Below are 27,903 nucleotides of genomic sequence, written 5' to 3'. Positions count from 1 at the left end.
ACTCCCAACTGATAACCAAACGAGTCTCTGAATTCCAAACGTGCAATCAGATCAAATATCACATCCTTGATGTGACCAAATGCTGAGCAATCAAACATCCGACGTAACCCAAAATCTGAAGCAGCTCCACTAGACCCTAAATCTCCAAACACAGCAGTCGGCAACCTATGACTAAGATGACCCAAACATGTCGAAGCCTCAACACCAGAATCAATGTTTGACATCAAACGCTGATCCTCCTTCAGAAAAAAACGATCAATCAAAAATGTCATCTTATCTCGTTGCCCCAATGTTTCCCCTCCAATGAAGTATCTCAAACTGTCATGAGCTCGGCACGAATACAGAAAAAGATCCCTCTTATACTTCTCACTAAAATTAGAACGGAGTACCTTCATCCTTCTGTCTTTCTTACATGTTGTAGACTACTAGGACTTCACTCAAGCGGGACTTTGTTGCAACCCAAACATGCTTATAACAGTCGTCAACAAAGGAAACCAAATATCGATTACCTTCCAATGATGCCTCCTTGAAAGGCTCCCAAATGTCTGAATGAATACCACCTAGAAGACCCCTCAATCGATGGATTGAAGCGCCAAACTCCACATCGGTCTCTTTGCTCATACCAATGTGCTCAAAGGATTTCAATATGCAGGTCAAGACACTTCTCAATAATCCAATGCATTGTATCAACAATCAAATATCTCAGCCTTAAATCCTTCTTTCTCAACCATAATTCTCAAAGCACCAACAAAACAATGCGGAACAAACGAAGAATAGATCCAAACTGAAAAGAGAGATTTTTACCTCCAACAGAAACCCTAATAAGAACATCCGAAAGATCTCATCCACACACGACTGTAGACGAGATCACCAATAGTAAAAATCCCACATTTATCACTAACTGAAGCCCTAGACGAACTTCCAAAGCGATCTACTCCTCCAATTAGTCCAAGCGTAGCAAAAGCTCTGATACCACTTGTTGTGCGCGGCGGAACGTTTTAAAATTTTGTGCTCTTAATGGTATTATTCATCAAACTTCATGCTCTCACACTTCACAACAAAATGGAGTTGCTGAGAGGAAGCATAGACATATTCTCGATGTTGCTAGAACACTGATGATACATATGAATATTCCAAAGTACTTGTGGTCGGATGCTGTCCTCACTGCCTGTTATTTGATTAATCGCATGCCTTCCTCTGTTCTTGATGGTTTGATACCATTCCACTGTCTTTATCCTGCTAAAAAACGTTTTTCTGTGATTCCTCGAGTTTTTGGTTGTACGTGTTTTGCTCAGGATTTGACTGCTGGGTTGGATAAATTATCTCCTAGGTCCATTAAGTGTGTGTTTGTTGGATACTCACGTACTCAAAAAGGGTATAGGTGCTATCATCCAAACACCAGGAGATATTTTGTTTCTGCTGATGTTACCTTCTTTGAGTCTGTCCCATACTTTTCTTCTGGTTCCACTACCTCTGTCAGTCCACAGGTACCTCTACCATCTACAGCTCCCACTACTATTCCGGTATCTGCTCCGGTTGCTGCTGCACCACAGCCTCTACTGACGTACTCTCGCCGTCCTAAAGTACATACGCCAGTCTCTGTTCCAACTGACTCCTCTTCTCCAGCTGCAGGTCCATCTCATGTCGAGCCCCATATCTCTTCTGACTTAGATGTTCCTATTGCTCTTCGTAAAGGTAAACGGTCTTGCCCAAAATATCCTCTCTCTCTTTTTGTCTCTTATGACCGTCTCACCCCATCCTTTCGTCAGTTTGCTTTGTCCTTGTCCACTATATCTTTACCCAGGTCACATGAGGAAGCTTTGTTAGTACCCGCCTGGAAACAGGGTGGCTACTGCACCAAAGCCTCTACTGACATACTCTCGCCATCCTAAAGTACATACACATGTCTCTGCTCCTGCTGACTCTTCTTCTCCAGCTGCAGGTCCATCTCATGTCGAGCCCCATATCTCTTCTGACTTAGATGTTCCTATTGCTCTTCGTAAAGGTAAACGGTCTTGCCCAAAATATCCTCTCTCTCTTTTTGTCTCTTATGACCGTCTCACCCCATCCTTTCGTCAGTTTGCTTTGTCCTTGTCCACTATATCTTTACCCAGGTCACATGAGGAAGCTTTGTTAGTACCCGCCTGGAAACAGGCTATGGATGAGGAGATGAATGCACTGCTTTCTAGGGGAACTTGGGATATGGTCTCTCTCCCTACTGGTGCAACTGTGGTTGGCTGCAGATGGGTGTATACCTTGAAATATCGCCCTGATGGGTCTGTTGATAGATATAAAGCTCGCCTAGTTGCTAAAGGATATACTCAGACATATGGTATTGATTATTTTGAGACTTTTTCTCCTGTTGCGCGTCTAAACTCCATTCGTATTCTCTTCTCTCTGGCTGTTAATCTGGATTGGCCTATGCATCAACTAGATGTGAAGAATGCTTTTCTTTATGGTGATTTGGACGAGGAAGTTTATATGGAGCAACCTCCTGGGTATGTTGCTCAGGGGGAGAATATTGTCTGCAGACTGAGAAAGGCCATCTATGGGTTAAAACAGAGTCCGCGAGCTTGGTTTGATAAATTCAGCAAGGTTATTTCTAGTGTTGGTTTCCAACGCTGTCATTCTGATCACTCTGTCTTTCTTCGACGCACAACAACTGGTTTGGTTATTTTAGCCGTTTATGTTGATGATATTCTGCTCACTGGGAGTGATTCTGTTGCCTTAATAGAGACCAAGGAGTATCTAAACCGTCATTTTGTCACTAAGGACATGGGAAAGCCAAAGTATTTTCTTGGGATTGAAGTTGCATATCAAAAACATGGCCTGTTGTTGTCCCAAAGGAAGTATGTGCTAGATTTACTAGAAGAAGCAGGTCTCTCGGGATGCAAACCTTCAAACACTCCAATGGAGGCAAATCTTGATTTGTGGCGTGATGATACCTCTTTACTAGAAGATGCTGGACAATACAGGAGACTGATTGGTAAGCTAATCTATTTGACAGTTACCAGACCTGATATTACTTTTGCAGTGGGTGTACTGAGTAGATTTATGCACAAACCTAGAGAAGTCCATTGGACAGCTGCCCTAAAAATTTTGGCATATATCAAGAGTTGCCCTGGTAAGGGATTGCTATATAAGAAGCATGGGCATACTCGCATTTCTGCTTTCTCTGATGCTGGCTATGCAGGAGATATGGGAGACCGAAAGTCAACCTCAGGTTTCTGTACTTTTATTGGAGGTAAGAAACAAGATGTAGTATCACGATCTAGTGCAGAGGCCGAATATAGAGCAATGGCTCACACTGCTTGTGAGATGGTGTGGCTAAGAAAGTTTATGACAGAACTTGGTCTTGTTCAACCTGGACCCATGCCTATGCATTGTGACAACCAATCTGCCATTTACATTGCACAGAATCCTGTATTTCATGAGAGGACAAAACATATTGAAGTTGACTGCAATTTTGTCAGAGATGCTTGGGAGAAGAAGATAGTATCTCTCATATTCACTCCGTCCTCACAACAACTTGCTGATATTCTTACCAAGGCTACATCTTCAAAGGTGTTCTCTACTATATGTGACAAGCTGGGCATGATAGATATATATGCTCCAGCTTGAGGGGGAGTGTTAAATTAAGTAGTAGGTTAAGTATTGGGTATTGGGTTAATAGAACGTTACCCATTAACCTTAACCCTATTGTATGGCTATATATCTCTCTCTTATGATCTCAATAAAGATTGATTAGGGTTTTATCTATTTCTACAATCTTAAAAACAAAACAGCTCTAATAGCAAGTTCATTGCAATTGCGAAAAGACCAGGGATAGCCATCTGGTAAGCCCTTTATGTGATTACCTGTAAGTAAAAGCAATCAGAAGACCAGGGATCATAACATCCCCAAAGCCAACTATTGCAGTACCACCCCAGGGATCAAAAAATCGAGGAACTGACAGAAGCATCGGAATGGATTGACCACCAGCTTTGGTACCTCGAGCAACCTAAGAAACAAAGATATTAAATGATGTGTATGTTTATATAAGAAACCAGGAATAGTTCAGGAGCATCATTACTGTTTCTTGATAAAGATCGAGATAGACTATCATCTTTAAGCTAAATGGTGGTCCTTGGATGCATTTTTTCTACCATTAATTTGGGAGTTAATGTTATCTTCTTCTGCATGTAAAATATGTGTGCCTACCTTGTCAAGGATCCTTGGAGGGAAGTTGGGTTCTATTACTGGAACATAAAATATTATGACACAAGAGGAATATATACCGTTCAAACACACCACTTACTTACGCAAACAATTATATGCCGTCACATGTGCGCGCGTACATGCACATGCAACATACATTAAACTGCAGAGTAAATAATCACTAAAGGAAACAATCAAGAAGAAACAATCAAGAAAAGTGTTATTTTCTTGAGGATCCCCACCCAAACAACCAGAAACGAAATATAGTTTAAAAAAAAAACAATGCATGTTTCATCAATTCGACAACTCATAAATGGAGGAGGAGCGGGAAAGAGATACTTACTTCAACCATTACACTTTTGTGGAATATATAAGGCGATATAAAGACCCAAAATATATCATAGAAAAATGCGGCGCAAAGCAGAGCAGCTGCAACCTGTAAAAAGAAATGTATACATCAAATCAGAAATTATGCACCTCATCTAGCAAACTATAAATATACAAACACTATTTTCTCACTACCTTGATATTTGGTAACTTAACCACCCTTAATCCTGACATCATCATGCCCATGCCCTGAAGCCGAAAGAAGAGTCCATTAAACAAGACTGCAGTTAAATTTAATAGATGCCTCAGAAAGTGAGTTAGACAATAAAAGTGTTTATAAAATTGTTACTAACTGCAAATGACAAAAGCATTAATTTTCAACATTTAGCATCAGAGGTTACAAAAGCAGTTCCATAACATGATCACGCAAGACTGCAGGAACATACAGTAACTAACAAAGGAAAACAAAACTATATATAAAACTTCTTTTACTTCTTTGGTGATGACATACCTTTCAGAAATTCTATTCATGGAGATATGTTTTATTTTAAGACACTGCAGGCGTATATTATTTCTGAAGAACTAAATAATGAGCCATGCATGTAGAAATAATCATTATGAAACAGTAATCATCTGATTATATCATTCCTGAAACGAGCATGCTATTTCCAATGACATCTGTTTAACAATATCAATGTTGCATATACTTCCAAAAAAATGTCAGTGAAACCGGAAACTAGTGAAAGACAACAAAATTTAGGTCTAGATCTAGTTTCATTACCTTTACTTACACCGTTCTAACGACCATGCTTTAGTGGTGCATACCTATGAGTATAGAGAGCCCACCAACCAGCATATTTGTATTAGAAGTTTAATAATCTTAAACGGGTAAATTTATATACCACTTTTCACTACTATGGTGGGAACCTATGGTGAAAATGCACAATGTTAGTCACATACACATCATTTTAGAACTACTCCTTAGTGAAAACTTGAAACAAGTATGAAACAAGTACCAGCCATGCCTCTCTACTCTAAAAGCCTGTGGTTAAAGGTGTCACCAAGCACTTGATCAAATTGTGCTTCCACTCTTATTTTCCAAGCTTCTCGTGCGACTCCAAGCATCAGAACTTTGCCATCATCTAATAGTGCAAGTTGGATAGGTTTGTACCCCATACCTGGACCAACCTTTTTCTTAGGTGTGTTTTGGCACTTCACTTGGGAGTGCAGTCTGGCTATGGATAGGAAAATTGAAACCCATATTGAACTAGGATCATACATGGGTGGTAATGGGCTTGACAAAAACTAAACCCAGAGGGAACCAATACCAGAATTAAACCGAACTGGACCGAGATAAAATTGGTCGTCTTACATCTTTTTTGCTAGCTAAAGAGTATCAACAATCATTTCAAATTATCAGTCCAAGCATCTGCTTGTCCGATCTTCTCTCACTTTTTCATTGTACATGAATTACATTTTTTTTTTGTTTAAAAATATTAAATATTTAAATTAGTCAACTGTAGTCTAAGTAAAAAACTAGTTCAATGTGTTCTCAATTCCTGGTTAAGAATTATTATGAGTTTGGTTCGGAGTTAAAATTTTGATTCTTAATCAGGTAACAGGGTGTTCAACTCATTTCTAGCGCATTGAGTACAAGCATGAGATTTACAAAAATTTACAAGTATTGGCTCAGATATGGATAACGATTTTTTATGTAGGTAATGTCAGTGTTAACACTTTCTCGTCTCCAATTTATTTTGACGTTTATGTTTCTGTCAGTGATGTAGAACTACATAGGAAAGTGGTCATATATAATGAAAAGATCATATATAATGGAAAGACATAATGAATGAAGAAAAGCAAAGGCTGAAATTTGGATTACTGCATGCAGCTGCAAGAGCTACAAATTTGCAGTTGACTAAAATTTCAAATTCTATCATCTAGATTCTAGAGTTGAAATCTCCAATAAATTTGCCACAGGGATGCATGATAGATTAGTTTGATTTTGGGAAGTATCTTCTAGATTTTCTTTAATTCTAGAAGAGCCATGATTTAGTACGGGCACTCGATTAGTTACCATCCAATCAAGTTGATCACAATTATATTGCTTTATTTTAGAAACCTTTGTATTTATGTTCTAGTAGAATTTTTCTATTAGTCTTATAATCTTATTTTTAAAAGGTAAGTTGTTGACTTAGAATTTTAGTTTGCTTAAAAATCTACTTCAGATATGGTTAGGAATTTTGCTTCTAAGTAAATTTGATTGTTTGAACCTACAAATTCTTATATTATTTTCCTTACTTGAAAATGGAATGGTGAATTTTTTTTTAATAATAGAAGTATAGAACAAACCTGTGATTGGTGATTGTTGAGCCTGAATCATAAGGCTTGGAGCATTAAGCCACAATAAAGTTGTGAAGCCTCTAGTCTCTTTTTTCTGTCTTACCAAATCTCAATAATAACCCTAACCATCACTAGATTCTCCATCAAATAAGGCAGCAATCAAACATATGACTATGTAATAGTAGTTTTTAAAGTTTAGCACACTTCAAAATTCTTGTAGTTTAAAGGCAAAAATAAAAACTGATGCAACATAAACAAAAACAAAGAATAATAAAATATCTTACAAGTATATCCTGACAAATCCATGCATATGATGCATTCTTATGTGCAGCCCAGAAAATGGCGAGTGCTGCACAGAAAGGAAAGAGCACGATAGCCAGTATTGAAGCCTCTCCAAGAATAGGAAGTTCTACTTTGAACTCCCCACAGCCTTTGAATAGCCTGTCCAAATAATATTTTAGTAAAATAAGATGAAAGTATGGAGAAAACTCAAAAACACACAATCACGGATGCATATACATATATATGTATAAGGTTTTAAGCTCCAGGGGAACAAATTTAAAGTTTGTTCCTGTCTAACAAACTATACCATGGGCCATTCCAATGGGCAATCCAAAATACTCATAAAAATTATACAGACAGAAAATTACATGGTTTGAAGATCTCTAACCTATTTATCTCATGGTTGCAAAATATGTTGCTTCTTAATACAGAAACATGAACCGTTAAAAGCTTTCAAATTGTATAATATTTGTGATCCATGTATATTTGATAACATGATAACAAGAGGAACAGAGTAGATCATCCCTGTCAAAAGTCAAACCTGAACTTTAAAAGTTAAAACAAACTTGGAGGTTGTTCCAGGGGATTTTAAACATCAGACATACATAAAGGACACGTGTGAGTGCACCTGCACTCACCTGCCACCAACACACATGAAAAATGGTTATGAGGGGACAGCTCACTTCATTAAATGAGCTATCAAAAGATAGACTCAGGAAGGTCCATACTAATAGTCCAATCAGAACAGGTGGACTCCACCGCTCCAATCTCCTGGTTGCCAATTTTGTTAAATGAGGTGTTAGTTCAACATCCAATATCACACACGTGCGCACGAACACCCGCGCGTCCACGCAAAGACACACAACCTCACGTACACGGACACACACCCGCACCTGCACACAGATGCAAGCATGCACACAGTGTGTGTGTGTGTGTGAACACCATGAATGCTTTTAGTATATTTTGGTTTTACGCAATCGAACAAACACGAACAATGATAATCATCCAATTAAAAGGAAGAAAGGTGAAGTTTCTTATCAAGTAGGAAATGTCCTCCCATGGAGAGTGATATACATTACATTGACCGTTCATCCATATGGCAAATAGAGAATTAGAGATGGAAAGTGGTAGATTTTGAGTTTAAAAACCTTCCAGTGATCATACCTCAAAATAAGTTCTACTATGCAAGCATGAAGTCCCTGGTAAATAAAAAGCATATGTAACTATGTAAGCATAAGGAAAGAAATACAAGAGCAGCATAGTAGATCAAAGCGACCTAATGAGGAAACAATCTCTAAATAAACACATACCGTGGTACCCCCAATGCAGAAGAGCACAACCAGCACCCATATAGAGTATTTAGACAGAACAAAGTACAGCAGCAACAGAACCGCAGATGCTGTTACAAGAAAAATTATAGCTGAACTTGTTTTAAGTTCCACACTTTCTTCAGCATCTTCATTCTTGAATCCAGGATCTGATGGATCCTGTCAAAAAGAAGTCTAGCATTATAACTAATGAGGAACTTTTAAGTTACAGGTATAGTATGCATGTATACATTCCTTGGTCAACGCGCTGCAAATACTGCACAAGTGTCGCATTTATAATATTGCTTAGTTAAAAAAACAATAAAAACAACAATAATATATAATAATACAATCAGAAATTTGAAAAGAATAAACATGATCCAGAATTTTCAGAGAACTACAAAACATAGAATGATGGAAATAGCAAACATATAAAATTGCACATTCAATTGTAACGAAAATTTGTATGATACATATGATTTATGACAAATGAGAGATGGGGGCAAAACTGTAGCAAGTAACAAATAAATGTCTCACAAAAATTCTTAAACTTATTGGGGGATTTCGTGAAAGTTTCAAACTTTAGGGAGTCAAGTACCAAAGGCCCAAACTAATTGGGGTTTAGTGAAATTTACCCTATTTTCCCACAAACATTTAACTAGTTTTGAAGATATATCTAAGAACTAGAGAATATGGTGAAACAAGTATCTACTTAACAGTGAAGAATAAGATTGTGCGTCAATATGTCAACAAACCTAACAACATATAAGTCGCAACATATTTGCAACAGAATAATTGCAATTTAGTAGTGAAAGCATACTGGGTACAGAGAATCATGTTGGATATCATGTCCCCATGATATAATTTTGATGATAACAATTTATTCATATTGAGAATCACTATGTGTGTTATACATATGCACTAACATTTAAATACAACTTTCAACATCAAATATGAACAAGTGCAATATGAGTTCAAAGCATTATGAAGTAAAGAAGATGAAGAACAAGTACATCAATGTAATTTTTACATCTTTCTTTACTTAGAATTTTTGTACAAGCCTTGATCACTCACACACACGCACATAGAAATTAGAACACACTAACACAGGCATAGTGTGTTGGTTAACAATAGAAATCTACTATGTTAACCATTAGAGTATTTAGTTTATCATTAAGTCTAAAAATAGTTCATACATAACATTTTTACTCTTCAGTAGTAGACTAATAAGAATAATAGTCGACTACTGTAGTCTAAGTTCAAGATATAAAGTTTCTGTAAAACTACAGATAGTCGACTACTGTGTCTAAGTTCAAGATATAAAGTTTCTGTAAAACTACAGAGTAGTCGACTACTAAGAATTATAGTCGACTACTCAGCTTTGTATTTTGTACTAAGAATTATAGTCGACTACTCAGCTTTGTATTTTGATTTACAGAACTTTAGTTTTACAGAGTAGTCAACTACAAGTAAATATAGTCGACTACTGAGCTTTGAAAATTATTTTACAGAACGTTTATTTTACAGTGTAGTCGACCACTAACAATTATAGTCGACTACTGATCTTTGATTTTTGTTTTCCAGACTTTCTGTATTACAGAGTAGTCGACTACAAAGAAGAATAGTCGACTACTAAGCTTCAGTTTCTGAATTCTAGACTTTCTGTATTACAGAGTAGTCGACTACTATGCATTATAGTCGACTACTAAGACAGTTTTTCTGAACGTTTGAAATTAAACTTGTGACAGTTTTTAGCCGTTTTTTAAACGTTTTGAAGTTTAAAAATTTGTCTTTTCAAGGGCTATATAAAGGTTATATGTTCAGAAAAATGACACATGATTCTATACCCATAAGCTTTGATCTTTGTGCATTTTTCAAGTGTCAAAAATTCTGATTTTGAAGAAAAAGAAAAGTTTCTGAAATTGCCTTTGATCCTCATTCAAATACTTATTATTCAGACAATTTACAGAAGTTAGAATCATTCCTAAGCCAGTTAGAATCATTCCTAAGCCACTACTACATAGCACTACAAATCAAGGCTTATAGGAATTGAGTTGTTGCTTCAAAGAAAAGTTCTCTCGATTTGTGAGAGGTGTTAATCTCTTGGTTTAGAGATTGGTGTGCAAATTGGCAATGTGTTTGTCAATTGGTGTTATAATTTACAGGGACTTGTAAATTGGTCAGGTTTATTTTTGATTTTGTAAGTTTATTCAAAATCATAGTGGAAACTCTCAAGTGGGATTTGCTTGGGGATTGAATATACACCGGGTTGGTGGAACCAGTATAAAAACTTTGATAAACAAATATACTTACTCCCCCTGCATAAAAGCATATTAGAGTCTACAATTCATATTGTTGAGTCTATAAAACATAAATTCTGAAAACATTCTCTTCTTTTGTCATTAACAAAAAGAAATACATAACTATCCTAAACATATCATAATTTCTTTTTCATGAGCAAGTACTTCAAACAGATCATCCAGATTATGAACATAGTCCATAACTTCACCCATCCAAATAGGTATGCAAAGACTTTTCATAAAAACCAAAAGTTTCACAATGTTCATCACCATAATCTGTTTAAAATATATATAGCACATGAATTATCTTTTCAATCATCATAAACGCAACATTAAAATTCAATCCCATAAAACATACTAAAGTTAAATCAACATAATACATATTACATATGTCTTAAAAACAAATAACTATGGCATAGTTTGTGACATTCAAACTTAAACAACCAACATAACACATATTACCATTATTTTAACACTAAACATAAAAAATTATCCAAATCTAAAATGATGCATGCTTGGTCTTCTAAGGTGTTGGAGGTGGTTGATGTCCTTGAAAGAAAGCACTGAGCTTCATATCCAAGGTATCAAACTTCATATTCATTGTGTCAAACTTTATCTCCAGAATATCAAATTTGTTGGTTAAAGCCTCTTGATTTTCCAGCATGAGCACATTTTGATCAAACAAAGCTTTTTGACCCACTTCCAAATCTAGTATTCTAACAGACATTGTATTGTATTGTGCATCTGAGAAACAAAAGGATTCATGCATTTGTGGTATTGGTGGTGGAATATGAGAGGAGGGTCCAGCTTCATCAGTGTTTTGTGGTTGGGGTTGTTGTTTAATTTCATGTTGATATTGAGTCTGAAAATTTTGTAGTTCGTTCTATTTAATTTTTTGACTCCAATGCCCTATCCAGGATGAAATTAACAAACTTTAAAATTCACCAAGATGAACCTCAACATCAACCTGAAACAGAACAACAACCCCAACCACAAAACACTGATGAAGCTGGACCCTCCTCCTCTCATATTCCACCACCAATACCACAAATGCATGAATCCTCTTGTTTCTCAGATACACAATACAATACAATGTCTGCTAGAATACTAGACTTGAAAGTGGGTCAAAAAGCTTTGTTTGATCAAAATGTGATCATGCTGAAAAATCAAGAGGTCTTAACCAACAAATTTGATATTCTGGAGATGAAGTTTGACACAATGAATATGAAGTTTGATACATTGGATATGAAGCTCAGTGTTTTCTTTCAAGGACATCAACCACCTCTAGCACCTTAGAAGACCAAGCATGCATCATTTTAGATTTGGATAATTTTTTATGTTTAGTGTTAAAACAATGGTAATATGTGTTATGTTGGTTGTTTAAGTTTGAATGTCACAAACTATGTCATAGTTATTTATTTTTAAGACATATGTAATATGTATTATGTTGCTACTATGTTGATTTAACTTTAGTATGTTTTATGGGATTGAATTTTAATGTTGCGTTTATGATGATTGAAAAGTTAATTCATGTGCTATATATATTTTAAACAGATTATGGTGATGAACATTGTAGAACTTTTGATTTTTATAGGAAGTCTTTGCCTATCTATTTGGATAGGTGAAGTTATGGACTATGTTCATAATCTGGATGATTTGTTTGAAGTACTTGCTCATGAAGAAGAAATTATGATATGTTTAGGATAGTTATGTATTTCTTTTTGTTAATGACAAAGAGGGAGAATGTTTTCAGAATTTATGTTTTATAGACTCAACAATATGAATTGTAGACTCTAATGTGCTTTTATGCAGGGGGAGTAAGTATATTTATTTATCTAAGTTTTTATTTTTTAAATATACTTACATATGCATAAATTGCAGGGGGAGTAAGTATATTTATTTATCTAAGTTTTTATTTTTTAAATATACTTACATATGCATAAATTGTTTGTCATCATCAAAAAGGAGGAGAATGTTGGATATCATGTCCCCATGATATAATTTTGATGATAACAATTTATTCATATTGAGAATCACTATGTATGTTATACATATGCACTAACATTTAAATGTAGCTTTCAACATCAAATATAAACAAGTGCAATATGAGTTCAAGGCATTATGAAGTAAAGAAGATGAAGAACAAGTACATTAATGTAATTTTTACATCTTTCTTTACTTAGAATTTTTGTACAAGCCTTGATCACTCACACACACACATAGAAATTAGAACACACTAACACAAGCATAGTGTGTTGGTTAGCAATAGAAATCCCTTATGTTAACCATTAGAGTATTTAGTTTATCATTAAGTCTAAAAATAATTCATACATAATATTTTTACTCTTTAGTAGTCGACTAATAAGAATAATAGTCGACTACTGTAGTCTAAGTTTAAGATATAAAGTTTCTGTAAAAACTACAGAGTAGTCGACTACTAAGAATTATAGTCGACTACTCAGCTTTGTATTTTGATTTACAGAACTTTAGTTTTACAGAGTAGTCGACTACAAGTAAATATAGTCAACTACTGAGCTTTAAAAATTGTTTTACAGAACGTTTATTTTATAGTGTAGTCGACCACTAACAATTATAGTCGACTACTGATCTTTGATTTTTATTTTTCAGACTTTCTGTATTACAGAGTAGTCGACTACAAAGAAGAATAGTCGACTACTAAGCTTTAATTTATGAATTCCAGACTTTCTGTATTACAGAGTAGTCGACTACTATGCATTATAGTCGACTACTAAAATAGTTTTTCTGAACGTTTGAAATTAAACTTGTGACAGTTTTTAGCCGTTTTTTAAACGTTTTGAAGTTTAAAAATTTGTCTTTTCAAGGGCTATATAAATGTTATATGTTCAGAAAAATAACACATGATTCTATACCCATAAGCTTTGATCTTTGTGCATTTTTCAAGTGTTAAAAATTCTGATTTTGAAGAAAAAGAGAAGTTTCTGAAATTGTCTTTGATCCTCATTCAAATACTTATTATTCAGACAATTTACAGAAGTTAGAATCATTCCTAAGCCACTACTACACAACACTACAAATCAAGGCTTATAGGAATTGAGTTGTTGCTTTAAAGAAAAGTTCTCTCGATTTGTGAGAGGTGTTAATCTCTTGGTTTAGAGATTGGTGTACAAATTGGCAAGGTGTTTGTTAATTGGTGTTACAATTTGCAGAAACTTGTAAATTTGTCAGGTTTGCTTTTGATTTTGTAAGTTTATTCAAAATCATAGTGAAAACTCTCAAGTGAGATTTGCTTAGGGACTGGATGTACACCGGGTTGGTGGAACTAGTATAAAACTTTGTGTTTGTGATTGTGATTTTCTGAGATTGTCATTCTTTCTTTGTAATTTATAATCTACTATGCATAAATTTTAAAAGAATACTATTCACCCCCCTCTAGTGTTGTAGTGTATCTATTTCAGATCCTACAAATCAATGAGATTCTTACAAAAAATTCTGCATTTAAGAAGTATGGAAATGTTATTTATCACAAAAAAAAATCTATTTGTCAAATAATTATAATCTCATCACCTGGTTGCGTGCATCAGCTCCAGACCAAACAGAAGAAATGATGATGGTTGCAACTGCCATCATCCATAAAAAAACCACTGAACCTTCCACTATTGGCTTATCTGGAGAATACAGAAGAACCTCCACTGCAACAAAGGGGAAAAAAAATTCAATGGCATCAATAAAGACATCTAAAAAAACTTCAAAAATATACCAGTTGCAAGTAATTGATATGGTTATATGATCTTTGCTTCTTAAGTGTAGACAGGAGGATACCCAAGAGCAATCCATAATGTGATTGTGCAGTGCATGTTGTATCCAGATAAAGTATTGGCCCACATGATAATAATTATCTTGATTTGTTATAACATTCAAATTTTTATTCTATAAAGAGTTGTGGTGGATTGAGATAAGATCATATCTAGATAGTTTCCTTGATAAAGGAAAATATTTTTTCAAGAAGTCTTATCTTTTAAGAATTCTAGTTATAACAGAAGGGTACTAACATAGCCTATAAATACAGCCATAGTTCCTCCATCAGATTTATGCTATTCGGTAAGGTATAGGCTAGAAACTCATTATTTATTTATTTATTTTATAACAGTGATCTAATTTTGATCTTTGTTTCTGTATATGCTCATATTATCTCTAGTTCTGGTCTAAGTTACAGATTGTTCTAAAAACCAACAGGTGGAGGTATCTTTTAAATTAATTTATTTTCGCTACGTGATCTGTATTTATTTAGATTATAATTTGTTTCATGTGGTATTAGAGCAAGCCAACTCTATCTATGTTGTTTAGTATTTTTAAGATTTTTTTAAAGTTCGAATCCATTACTATCTGTTGTTGTTTCCGATGACTCAAGAATTTTTATATGATTTATCTGATCCAGTCTATGCAATCGGTACAACATAGCAACAATGAACATGAAAAAGGACAGAAACAAAAGCAAGAATTGGTTTCGGATATATATATGTATATATAGAACATGAAAAAGGACAGAAACAAAAGCAAGAATTGCTCGTCCCCTTTGTCTCTATGATGTACAAAGTTTATAAGATTTTATTGCTGCTTTGCAATGAAGACTGTCATGTGATTTTCTTTTATAAAATATAACTATGTATGAATATGGTTAATCTTGCTCCATGTGATAGTGTCAGATAATGTTGTTTTTCCTTGGTTATCACTAAAGATTAATTTGTTTTGATAACGCCTACAGTTAGATCATATAGGTTCGACTGCTGATATATCATATTCAGATGCATCTGTAATAGATATTGTCTATTTGTATGCGAAACTTTCTCGCTTGTAGTTTAGTTCTGCTACAGTAAACCACAAATATTTCTGGACTGAAAATAATAAAGTTCAATTACATTCTTTTGTGATTTTATATGAAGCATGTGCAAAATATGTGTTCTACAGTTTTTTAAAATTCTGGGTTTATGATGTCTTGAAGTAATAACGATTATCGAATGACTTAAGAGTAACCATAAAATCTTAAGTCTTTGGATAGTCAAATAAAGATATCTTAAGTCTTTGGATAGTCAAATAAAGATTAAAACACTCCATTAAGGTTTAATGACATCTAAGTTGCGATTAATTCAAAGAAATAGTAACTTGGCCCTTATAGGGAAGTCATTATTGTTTTGGATTAGTTGGAAAATGATATTAAAAGGCAATATTAAGAATAAAATTTTCTTACGCCCATAGGTGTGGAATAAATTATTTCTTGATATTAATTTAATAAAGTAAGAATAAATTCATGCGTGATGCTACCTCTACCAATAGAAAGGTTTGAATTTATTTTTATTCTACACGGACATCGGTTATTTAGAACTCAAGTTTTAGTTCATAGCACTAAAATTTAAATTCCTTGATTATTACAGATTTCCTACTGCTTATGCTATTATAATACTTTGTGGTAATAACTTTGATGATTGGAAATACATAATCATTTTCTCATTAGGATGCATGGATTTGGAATTGGAGCTTCGTGTGGATCAACCACCTGATCCTATGAAGGAAAGTATGCCACATGAGAAACAAATGTGTGACTGATGGGAAAGATCTGTGTGACTGATGGGAAAGATCAAACTGATGGAGTTTGATGCATATTAAGTCTCATGTTATAAGAGCATCCGAGACTTTATTTCAGATTGCCCTAAGACCAAAGACTACTTGAAAGCCATTGAGGAGCAATTTGTTAGCTTGGATAAAGCTTTAATCAGCACCTAGAAGGAGAGGCTTTTAAGTAAAACATTCAACCATTCAAAGAGTGTGCGCGAGCACATTATGGAAATGAGGGACACTGCTGCTCAACTCAAGTCCCTTGAGTTAGAAAATTTTGAGTCATTTTGGTGCATTTTGTTCTATAACTCTCTTTCTTTTGAATATGAACCATTTAAAATTCTTATAACGCACGTAAGGAAAAACGGTCTGTGAATGAATTATTGACCATGTGTGTTCAGGAGGAAGAGAGATTAAAGCATGAGAAGTTTTTTTTTTGCAAAAGGCTAGGCATATGAAGAAAGATTATATTAAGTACCTAAAATGGCTCATAAAGAAAAGGTACTTTTATATCTTTTGTATGTCATGAATCCTTTTTCCTTGAAATTCCAAATAATTCATGGTGGATTGACACTGGTTCTATAATCCATATTGTTAATAACATGCAAGGCTTTCTCAACCTAAGGAAGTCGAAGGGAAATAAACAGTGCATCTATTCAAGAAATCAAATGTGTTCACAAGTCGAGGTTGTGGGAACTTTTAGATTAATTTTGAAGACCGATTTCACATTAGATTTAGAAAATATCTTTTATGTTCCGAATTCTCTAGAAATTTGATTTCAATTTCGAAATTAATTTCTGTTGGTTATGATTTTCATTTTGAATGACATATTTTGATATTTTATTGAATAAAGTTCATGTTGGTAGTGGAATCTTAATTGATAATTTACATAAAATTGATCTAGATCTCACGTTTGAATTGACTTATTTGAATATGCATATTGATGTTGACATAAAGTAGAATTTCATTAATGAGAACTTTTCTACCTTATGACACAGGAGATTGGGACATATCTCCATAAAGCAAATTAAGAGATAAGTAAATGATGGACTACTAAAAACTCTTAATTTTTCTGATTTTGATACTTGTGTGGATTGCATTAAGGGAAAGCAACCAAGAAGTCCGCTAAAAGTGCTAAGAGGAGTACTAATGTTTTAAAAATCATACACACACTGATATCTGTGGACATTTTACTACTCGTTGCCTAAATAGTCAGAGATATCTTATCTCATTTATTGATAACCATACCAGATGTATGTATCTCTATATTCTTTTTAACAAAGCAAAGGCACTAGATGCTTTTAAGAGCTATAAGGCGGAGGTAGAGAAAAAAAGGAAAAGAAAATTAAAACCGTAAGATCAGATAGTGGAGAGTACTATGGTAGGTACACAGAAAAGGGACAAATGTTAGATCCATTTGCAAAACTCCTCAATGAAGAGTGCATCATTGCCCAATATACAATGCCCGGTACACCACAACAAAATGACGTATCATAAAGGAGGAATCACATGCTTATTGAAATGGTGAGGAGCGTGATTAGTAATTCTAATTTTCTCAGATCTCTTCGGAGTGAAGTTTTGAAAACTGTAGTATATATTTCAAATAGGATTCTTTCCAAAACACCATTTAAACTATGGTATGGATGGAAACCTAGTTTAAATCACTTACACATATAGGGTTGTCCAGTTGAAGTAAGGATTTATAATCCATACACAAAGAAACTTGATCAGGGGTGAGGGGACAACTAGTGGTTATTTCATTAGCTATCCAGTTAACTCCAAAGGATATCAATTTTATTATCCTTCACACTCTACGAGAGTAGTTGAGACATTTCCTCGTAGGAGAGAATTTGAGGAAGTACGTGAGGAAATTGAGTTCCATAAAGTTAGAGATTTGATTATTCTTCAAGGAAATCAAACAGATGACCTTAATGAGCAACTAGTTTAACAACAACCAGCCCCCGAAATTGAAGTTCATAATGAACCTCCTATTGATGTAAATCAAGAGGTAGGATTAAGAATGTCATCAAGGGAAAGAAGATTGACTATTTCTAGTAATTATGTTGTATATCGTCAAGAGTCTGATTTTGATATCGTACCTAAAAAGTTTCACAACGTTGTTTTATTATGTTGATTTTTGAGAACATCATTGATCAATGTATATACCTTAAAGTCAGTGGGAGCAAGATTATATAACTAGATGAGACAAAATAATTCTTCTCTGAAAACTTTAAAATTAAGGACTTAGGTGAAGCTTCTTATGTCATTGGTATAGAAATTCACAGAGATAGGTCTAAAAGAACTTTGGGACTATCTCAAAAGGATAGGTCTAAAAGAACTTTGGAACTATCTCAAAAGGATAAGTCTAAAAGAACTTTGGGACTATCTCAAAAGGCTTACATTGAAAATGTATTAGAGAGATTCAGATTAAAAATTTGTGCGTTCATGTTAGCACATATCATCAAAGGGGATAAATTCAGTCAAGATCAATATCTATAAAATAAGCTAGAAAAGAAATAGATGAAGAGCATAACTTATACATCAGATGTGGCCAGTTTGATGTATGCACAGGTCTGCACAAGACCTAGCATCGAATTTGTAGTAGGATTATAAGGTCGATACCAGAGTAATCCTAGTATGGAGCATTGGATGGCTACTAAAAGAGTCATGAGATATCTGAAGAGAATCAAAAACCGCAGATTACTTATTGCCTTTATTGATCATTTGGAGATGGTTGGTTATTCAAATTTAGACTTTGCTGGATGTGTAGATTTAAGAAAGTCTACTTTGGGATATGCCTTTCTTCTCGCCGGATGTGCTATATCATGGAGAAATACTAAGCAAATAATTATTGCTTCATGTACCATGAAGGCAGAATTTATTGCATGCTATGAAGGCACTACACATGCATTATGGTTGAGGAATTTTATCTTAGGCCTCAGTGATCGATTCTATTGTGAGGCCCAAGACAATCTATTCTGATAATTCAGCGGCTGTTTTCTTCTTCAAAAAATAATAAAAGTGGAAGTCGAAGAAAACATATTGACATAAAGTATCTTAGTGTTAGAGAGAATGTGAAACAAAATGTTGTGTCCGTTCAACACATTAATACCAAACTTATGATTGTGGATCCAATGACTAAAGGATTGCCTGCAAAACAGTTCCTAAATCCTGTGGAGCATATGAAATTGATTTAGCTCGTCATGTGTTTGTTTTCTCTTTAATTATTTTTAGACATGTTCTGGATATTCATGGAGAATAAAGTTTAATTTTATTTGTGCAGAAATAAAGTATTCATACTTGAAGTATTTGTTGAGATAGTTAAAGTAGGACCCTTATGATTTGTAGGAAGTCATTCATAAGGTTTGCTCATAAAGTTGCTCAATTAGTGAATTTATGCGTCGTGATATATGGAAGGAAGAGGTCGTATTACTAAGAGCTTAACTGCTATGATTCGTGCATTAGATTCTTTATTTGAGTGGGAGCAATCTACTACTAAATATGATATGAATTTTAAATTTGACCTTACTTCTATGTTAATATGAGATATTTGTATCATGTGGACCACATGAGAGAATGCTTTATTCGGATAAAGTATTGATCCACGTGATAATAATTATCTTAATTTGTTATGGTATTTAAATTCTTATTCGATAAAGAGTTGTAGTGGATTGAGATAAGATTACATCTAGATAGTTTCCCTGATAGATGTAAACCATTTTTTAAGAAGCCTTAGCTTTTAAGGAATTCAATTATAACAGAATGGTCCTAGCCTAGCCTATAAATACAACCATAGTTCCTCCATCAGATTTAGGCTATTCGATAAGACATACGCTAGAAACTCTTTCTATATTTATTATTATTATTTCTAATAGTGATCTAATTTGATCTTTGTTTCTGTATATGTTCAGATTATCTCTAGTTTTGATCTAATTTTCTGAGTTATAGATCGTTCTAGATAACAATGGCTAGAAGTATCTTTTAATTTAATTTATTTTCGCTGTGTGATCTATATTAATTTAGATTATAACTTCCTTCAGTGCACACTAAACAGAAATAAAAATCATATCTGTATTTATTTAGATTACAACTTTTTTTGTAAACTTCTTTCAGTGTTACAAAAAGGTTTCTCATTTATTTAATTGTGTCCTTTTTTCTCGACACTTTCTCACTCAATTCAATCGTCTAAATTCTCTTGGTAATTACGACAGTTCATCATCCTTACAACATTTCTATTTTTTCTTCTATATTTTAGCTATTAAATTTGGAATAGATACCCATATATGTCCTCCCCCCCCCCCCAATCCACCACACGCCACCCCAACCACCCAATCAGAATAAAAAAACCTGCACCTTACCTCTGCTTTCGAATGTGCCTGCCTTCTATAATAGTATGCTACTGGGCATGTCAATCTTCATTTGGCCATTCTCTCTTTCAAATTAGGCAGGTTGCAGCTAAAGAATCAAATGAAAAATCCTATAAAGTGAAGACTGAGAATGTCCTTTAATGGATGATTAATCATGCAACATTAGTTATGTTCTTAAAACAGATAAATAGGAATTTCCTAATAAATATTAAATTACCCAGCACTAAATCTCCGTGGAAAACTGAGCTTCAACTATTCGAGCTAAAAGTGTCACTTTCTCTTATTCGCTTTTAGTTTTTAATTAGAGCCCCTCTGCTCAATCTATTCTAGAGAGAATTCCTTAAAATTTGACCATCTGTGCTCTGTACCTCAGGCAGAGACGATTATGATCAGGTTTTAGTGGGTGTAAGAAGTACGAGATCACACAAGATAAAGGAGAGTATTTCAGCGCAACTTGCTATCAAAGTATCAATAAAAGGAAACACATCAGATGCAGAAATTGTAGCGAACCACAATAAACCCTCACGCAGTTGTTTAGTTATTTTCTCTTTTATCTACTCCCTCTAACTCTACTCAATTGCTCTAATTATCTAGTTTATACTTACTAGCAGCATTTGTTACACAATTAAACCAGCCCCTAAAGGTTTACACAAGACGTAACAGAGATACAATTGCATTCAATCATGAACTGATGATGCTAAAATTGGAAAGTGCAATTAAGGTCTGATTTGAAATCAGCCAGCAAGAGGAAATCTGGACAGCTAAGCCTTAGGCAGGATTTAGGGAGGATTTAGGAATTTGCTTTACATTTCTATTTTTATTAGTGCTTTTGTTTAGGCAATAATCAAGGGCTGATAGCCTATAATTGTATCAGCTGTGAGAGGAAATAATCAGACAATATTCAACAATCTTCTCTCTTTCTCCTCTCTCATCCCTCTTTCTTCTCCCTCATTCTACAACGCTTCTGTCTTTACCCTCTATTATATCTCTAATCTATCTCACTGCAGCCACCACATTAAATTTCTTCTAACAATTTGGTGCTTTCGTTGCTTCCTCAACCTCCTCAATGGCACCGCAGACTAGAACACACAACACAAACACAGAGGATGACACTTTTGAGAGACTACTAGCAGTTTCAACACAGCTTTTGAAAACCGTGACCAACTTTCACAGCAACGTGAGCAAGAACGGGAACAACGTTTCTTGGCCACAATGATCGAGCAAATACGAGCTAATTCCGCTCCACCTCATCAACCTTCATCAAGTGTTCTTGGCCCAGTCCCGCACTCAACATTCCGCACACCAGAACCTCAACCGGAGACACATACAAACCGCAAGCTTCGTCTGACATTCCTTCGTTTTTCCTCTGGCGACCCTGCTGATTGGCTTTTTAGCGTTCAGCGGTACTTCATGTACTATGCAACACCACAAGAAGACAAGTTACTCCTAGCCTCCATGCACCTCGACACACCGGCCTCTTGTTGGTTCCAAAGCATGGCTCAAGCAGGCCGTCTTACAGATTGGGACACTTTCGTCTTTGGTCTGAATAAGAGATTTGGTCCATCAGAATACACTGACCCAGCTGGTCAACTAATGAAGCTTTCACAATCAGCTTCAGTGGTCGACTATCAAAATAAGTTTGAGGCTTTGGCTAGTAAAGTGACTGGCTTTACACCTGATATCCTAAAGAGTTCATTTATTTCTGGACTCCAACCCAAAATTCAGCGTGCAGTTACAGCACAACGACCTCGCGATCTGGATGATGCATTTGCTTTAGCTCGAGTTTTCGAAGATCAGTTTGCTGACACCCGATCATTACCAAGACCTTGGGTTGCCCGCCCAAACCCACAATCACAGCCTGAAGCTTCTGCCATGTCACAACCAACAAATAAACTCCCTATTCGTAGACTAACAGCAGCCGAGCAGCAAGATCGAAGAGCAAAAGGGTTGTGTTTTAACTGTGACGAGCGATTCACACCAGGTCACCGTTGCAAAGGGCGTGCTTCCCTCCTTTATTTAGAAGTGGAAGATAACTCAACTGACGACTTGGAGACACCAATAGTCGATTTGACTCCGCAACCGGAGGAAGAGCTCAGCCCAGAAATTAGCCTTAATGCCTTTTTGGGGCAACGCTCCGCCAAATCAATGAGTATGAAAGGGAGCATAAATGGCCATACCATTCAGGTGCTTATTGACAGCGGTAGTACAAATAATTTCATTTCTAACCGCATGTCATCCTTTCTGGCACTACCCACATCACCTACCCAACCATTCAAAGTCCGTGTTGGCAGCGGCGCTTACCTCCATTGTCATCAAATCTGCAATGAGGTCACCTTGCTTCTGCAATCTCACACCTTCAACCTGGACCTGTTCGTACTGGACATTGAAGGCACAGATGTTGTTTTAGGCATTCAATGGTTAGCTACATTGGGGCCGATCTTGACAAACTATGCTACTCTAACGATGGAATTCTGCCTACAAGGACGGCAAATAAAACTCTGTGGCGATGACTCTGCCTTGGCTCATCCACTTTCTCCAGCAGGCTTCAACAAGATGGTCACATCAGGGGGTGTAAGCTCCTGTTACATGTGTTTGCAGGCCACACCAACTACTACGAACACATTGTCTTTAGCCAACAATACAGAACAACAGCCACCATTTTTGGTAAAACTGTTGGACGAATTTCAAGATGTGTTTGCTGAACCCATCGGCCTACCTCCACCTCGCTCTGTAGACCATTGCATTCCCTTACATCCAAGCACAGAAGCGGTAAATGTTCGCCCATACCGCTATCCTCACTTTCAAAAAAATGAAATTGTAAGGCAGGTCAGCGAGTTGATCAAAACAGGAGTTATTCGTCCAAGTCGCTCACCTTTCAGTTCACCGGTGATATTGGTAAAAAAGAAGGATGGCACATGGCGTTTTTGCGTAGATTACCGTGCCTTGAATGCAGCCACCATCAAAGACAAATTTCCAATTCCCACAGTGGATGAATTAATCGATGAGCTCCATGATGCAAAAGTTTTCTCTAAGCTAGACCTTCGTTCAGGTTATCATCAAGTGAGAATGTGTGAAACCGATGTGCACAAAACTGCCTTCCGCACACACCATGGCCACTTTGAATTCTTAGTCATGCCATTCGGACTCACAAATGCACCCTCGACCTTTCAAGCTCTAATGAACGAGGTATTCCAACAATATCTACGGAAATTTGTGGTCATATTTTTCGATGATATCTTGGTATATAGCAGCAGCCATGGGGAACACATTGACCATCTTCGAAAAATATTTTCCACACTAAAAGAGCACAATCTGGCAGTGAAAAGATCCAAATGTACATTTGGCAGCCCTTCCATCGAATTTCTGGGCCACATAATCTCAACACAAGGGGTGGCAGTTGATCCCTCTAAAATCGAAGCCATCAGTGCCTGGCCGACTCCTACCAATCAGCGGCAAGTTCGAGGTTTTCTTGGTCTCACGGGCTACTATCGACGTTTCATTCGTCATTATGCATCTATAGCAGCCCCCCTGACAGATCTCCTCACAAAAGATGGTTTCAATTGGTCCGAAAAGGCAAACCAAGCTTTCAACACGCTCAAATCAGCAATGACATCTGCACCAGTGCTTGCATTACCAAATTTCTCTTCACAGTTTGTGTTGGAAACTGATGCTTCTGGTGTAGGCATAGGTGCAGTACTCATGCAGCAATCGCACCCGATCGCATTCTATAGTCGAAAACTCTCAAAAACAATGCAAGGGAAGTCCACATATGTTAGAGAGTTATTTGCAGTTCAATCAGCTGTGGCAAAATGGCGCCAATATTTACTGGGAAATCACTTTCTTATTAGAACCGACCATCGCAGTTTGCAAAATATGCTAAAACAGACCATTCAAACTCCGGAGCAACAACAATTCCTATCCAAACTTGTGGGCTACAGTTACTCCATTGAATACAAATCGGGTTCTTCGAATGCCGCAGCAGATGCTCTCTCTCGTGTACCCGAGTTCACCAACAACACTCAGACCATGGCAGGTCAAGCCCTTTCCACCTCCACTGATCACAACACAACTGACACAACATCTGTTTCCAAACCTGGCAACCTGATCACCAAAACTGACCAAGTCTTCCTAGCCATTTCTCGACCTGTTAGTTCTGACTTGAAAACCTTGGAGCAAGAAGTGGCTAATGATCTCTACTGCCAGCGAATTATAGCTGAAATATCAGCTAATAAATCCAAAACAGCAGGCTGGTCCTTCTCACATGGTTTACTGCGTTATAGAGGTCGCATATACTTACCAGAAAACTCAACCCTAATTCCCATCCTTTTGGCTGAATATCACTCAACTCTTCTTGGTGGTCACTCTGGTGTGCAACGCACTGTCCAACGGCTAACACCACACTTTTATTGGAAGAAAATGCAGCAACATGTCAAAGACTATGTGCACTCTTGTGACATATGTCAAAAATGCAAACCTACAAATCAGCACCCTTATGGATTGCTGCAACCAATTGCTCCTCCAACTTCCCTGTGGGCTGACCTATCGATGGACTTCATCACTCATTTGCCACCATCTGAAGGGCATACAGCTATTTTGGTAGTGGTTGATCGCTTCTCTAAAGGGGTGCATCTAGCTGCCTTACCACGACGATACAACGGCCCTCGAGTTGCAGCCATTTTTTGGGAGTCGGTGGGCAAAATTCATGGAATGCCTAAATCCATTATTTCTGACCGTGATCCAATCTTTCAAAGTCATTTTTGGAGGGAACTTTTCAAACTTCAGGGAACAAAGCTCAACTTTTCATCTGCATACCATCCAGAATCAGACGGACAGACCGAACGTGTCAACCGATGCATTGAGCAATACTTGCGGGCCTTTGTTCACGACCAACCGAAAAAGTGGGCCAATTTACTCAGTTGGGCAGAGTACCATCACAACACAACATTTCAAGCTTCAGCAGGCATGACGCCATTCGAAGTCACATTTGGCCATAAACCGCCATCAATGCTCAATTATTGTAGCGGTACCTCTGCCTTCGAAGCAGTTGACACAGACCTCCGTTCCCGTGATGTGATATTATCCCAACTAAGGGACAACTTGCTGAAATCACAAACAGCCATGAAATTCTACGCTGACAAGAACCGCACTGCAATGACTTTTGAACCTGGCCAATTGGTGTTGCTAAAACTTCAGCCTTACCGTCAAGTGACGGCACGCCAAAGCTCAGCTCACAAGCTCGGATTGCGCTATTACGGGCCATTTAAAGTAGAGAAACGCATTGGATCAGTTGCATATCTCCTGACACTACCATCAACTACTCGCATTCATCCCGTCTTTCACTGTTCTCTCTTAAAACCATACCATGGCCAAGCAACACCACATGTTCATGATTTGCCTAGCCTAACTAAGGATAATCATCCAATCCACCAACCAGTTGCCATTCTAGCTAGGCGTACCATACTTCGAAATGGAGAATCTGTCCCTCAAGCTCTCGTCCAGTGGTCAGGCCTATTGTTAGAAGACTCAAGTTGGGAGGACCTGGTTAATTTGGATGAACTCCGACTTGAGGACAAGTCATCTTCCCATGGAGGTGGGAATGTTACACAATTAAACCAGCCCCTAAAGGTTTACACAAGACGTAACAGAGATACAATTGCATTCAATCATGAACTGATGATGCTAAAATTGGAAAGTGCAATTAAGGTCTGATTTGAAATCAGCCAGCAAGAGGAATGCTAAAATTGGAAAGTGCAATTAAGGTCTGATTTGAAATCAGCCAGCAAGAGGAAATCTGGACAGCTAAGCCTTAGGCAGGATTTAGGGAGGATTTAGGAATTTGCTTTACATTTCTATTTTTATTAGTGCTTTTGTTTAGGCAATAATCAAGGGCTGATAGCCTATAATTGTATCAGCTGTGAGAGGAAATAATCAGACAATATTCAACAATCTTCTCTCTTTCTCCTCTCTCATCCCTCTTTCTTCTCCCTCATTCTACAACGCTTCTGTCTTTACCCTCTATTATATCTCTAATCTATCTCACTGCAGCCACCACATTAAATTTCTTCTAACAGCATTTCATTATTTACTGTTTAGCATCATCTGTTCTATACCATAGTTGTCAACTTTTGTATACAAACAAGTTGACCCCCGGACCCATACCAGCTTATCTCCCATAACTTCGCATACAACTACATTGACCCCCACACTCCACCCCTATCCTGCTCCATTTTTAAGGTGCCTACCTTCTCCAATAGTATATTTTCCCTTGAAACGAATTCTTCCTTTGCTCAGTATTTGTTCCAGACAGAACCTTATGTCCTGAACTTTCTCACAAAAAAAAAAAAAAAAAAAAAAATGGTACACAAATATGCAACCCCCCAACCACCAAAAAGAATCAAAATGCAAATGTAAATTAATATAATACATATAAGAATTATCGGCAGTGAACCATGCATATAATACCCTGGTTTTAGGTTTGGGTTATTTAAATTAACTCTGGCAAACTTGATGTGTAGATAACTTGGTGATTTGTTTATATAATTCATATTCCTACTCACCAATGAAAGATACAGCAGGCATCTTCCCCAACATTCATGCTTCCCGTTACCGCACATGGTTAACCCGTTAAGGCCACCACCTGCTTCAGCACATGCGACCAAATTTATAATCTTTATAGTTCATGTAGTATCATTATTGGTATATTAGACCATTCTCAAACTGACACTTTGAAGTGAGACTGTTTGCTAGTTCACACAAGCACACACAAATAACCATGGATATGTAAGAATATGTTCCATTTTTCCTATCTAGCCATCCAACTGACAAACTAATTTAAGTTAAAATAGAGCCATATATCTTTTCCCAAAAAACAACAAAGCAAGGATGCGTGTCAACCAAACAAAACTGCAGCTAGAAGGGATAGGAATCAGAATCACCAAAGGATCGAAATGTATCCAACTATTGAATAAATTATATATATAGCAAACTAACTTGTCATCTTATACCCATTTTTTCACTAATATGTTCGTGTATATGTAACTATGTATGTATACATATGGGGATTTACATGTCAATAATGAAAGTGCATTTGCACAAATGCAAGTACGTAAGAAGCAAAAGTTGCAAAATGGAAGACAATATGAAAGCATATTCTGGAAACAGCATGCAAAATTATAACTAGTAATGGAG

The 27,903-nt window shown here is 36.3% G+C and overlaps 1 protein-coding gene across 1 annotated transcript in view; it reads right to left on the bottom strand.

Moving 5' to 3' along the window:
• LOC109838871 (signal peptide peptidase-like 2) overlaps positions 1 to 27,903 on the bottom strand; it is a 37,453-nt gene that overhangs the window by 5,982 nt on the left and 3,568 nt on the right. Inside the window, exons 5-11 of the mRNA XM_020407300.1 lie at positions 14,303 to 14,427; positions 8,460 to 8,636; positions 8,314 to 8,348; positions 7,152 to 7,308; positions 4,720 to 4,773; positions 4,541 to 4,633; positions 3,858 to 4,000 (exon numbers count right to left, since the gene is read on the bottom strand). Coding sequence (XP_020262889.1) covers positions 3,858 to 4,000; positions 4,541 to 4,633; positions 4,720 to 4,773; positions 7,152 to 7,308; positions 8,314 to 8,348; positions 8,460 to 8,636; positions 14,303 to 14,427 — 784 coding nt within the window. The remainder of the gene's footprint in view (positions 1 to 3,857; positions 4,001 to 4,540; positions 4,634 to 4,719; positions 4,774 to 7,151; positions 7,309 to 8,313; positions 8,349 to 8,459; positions 8,637 to 14,302; positions 14,428 to 27,903) is intronic.

The sequence above is a fragment of the Asparagus officinalis genome, chromosome 4 (genome assembly GCF_001876935.1).
Source record: "Asparagus officinalis chromosome 4, Aspof.V1, whole genome shotgun sequence".
Taxonomy (NCBI): Eukaryota; Viridiplantae; Streptophyta; class Magnoliopsida; order Asparagales; family Asparagaceae; genus Asparagus; species Asparagus officinalis.
The sequence above is the reverse complement of the archived record's forward strand: the minus strand, read 5'-3'. Positions and strand labels throughout refer to the sequence as shown.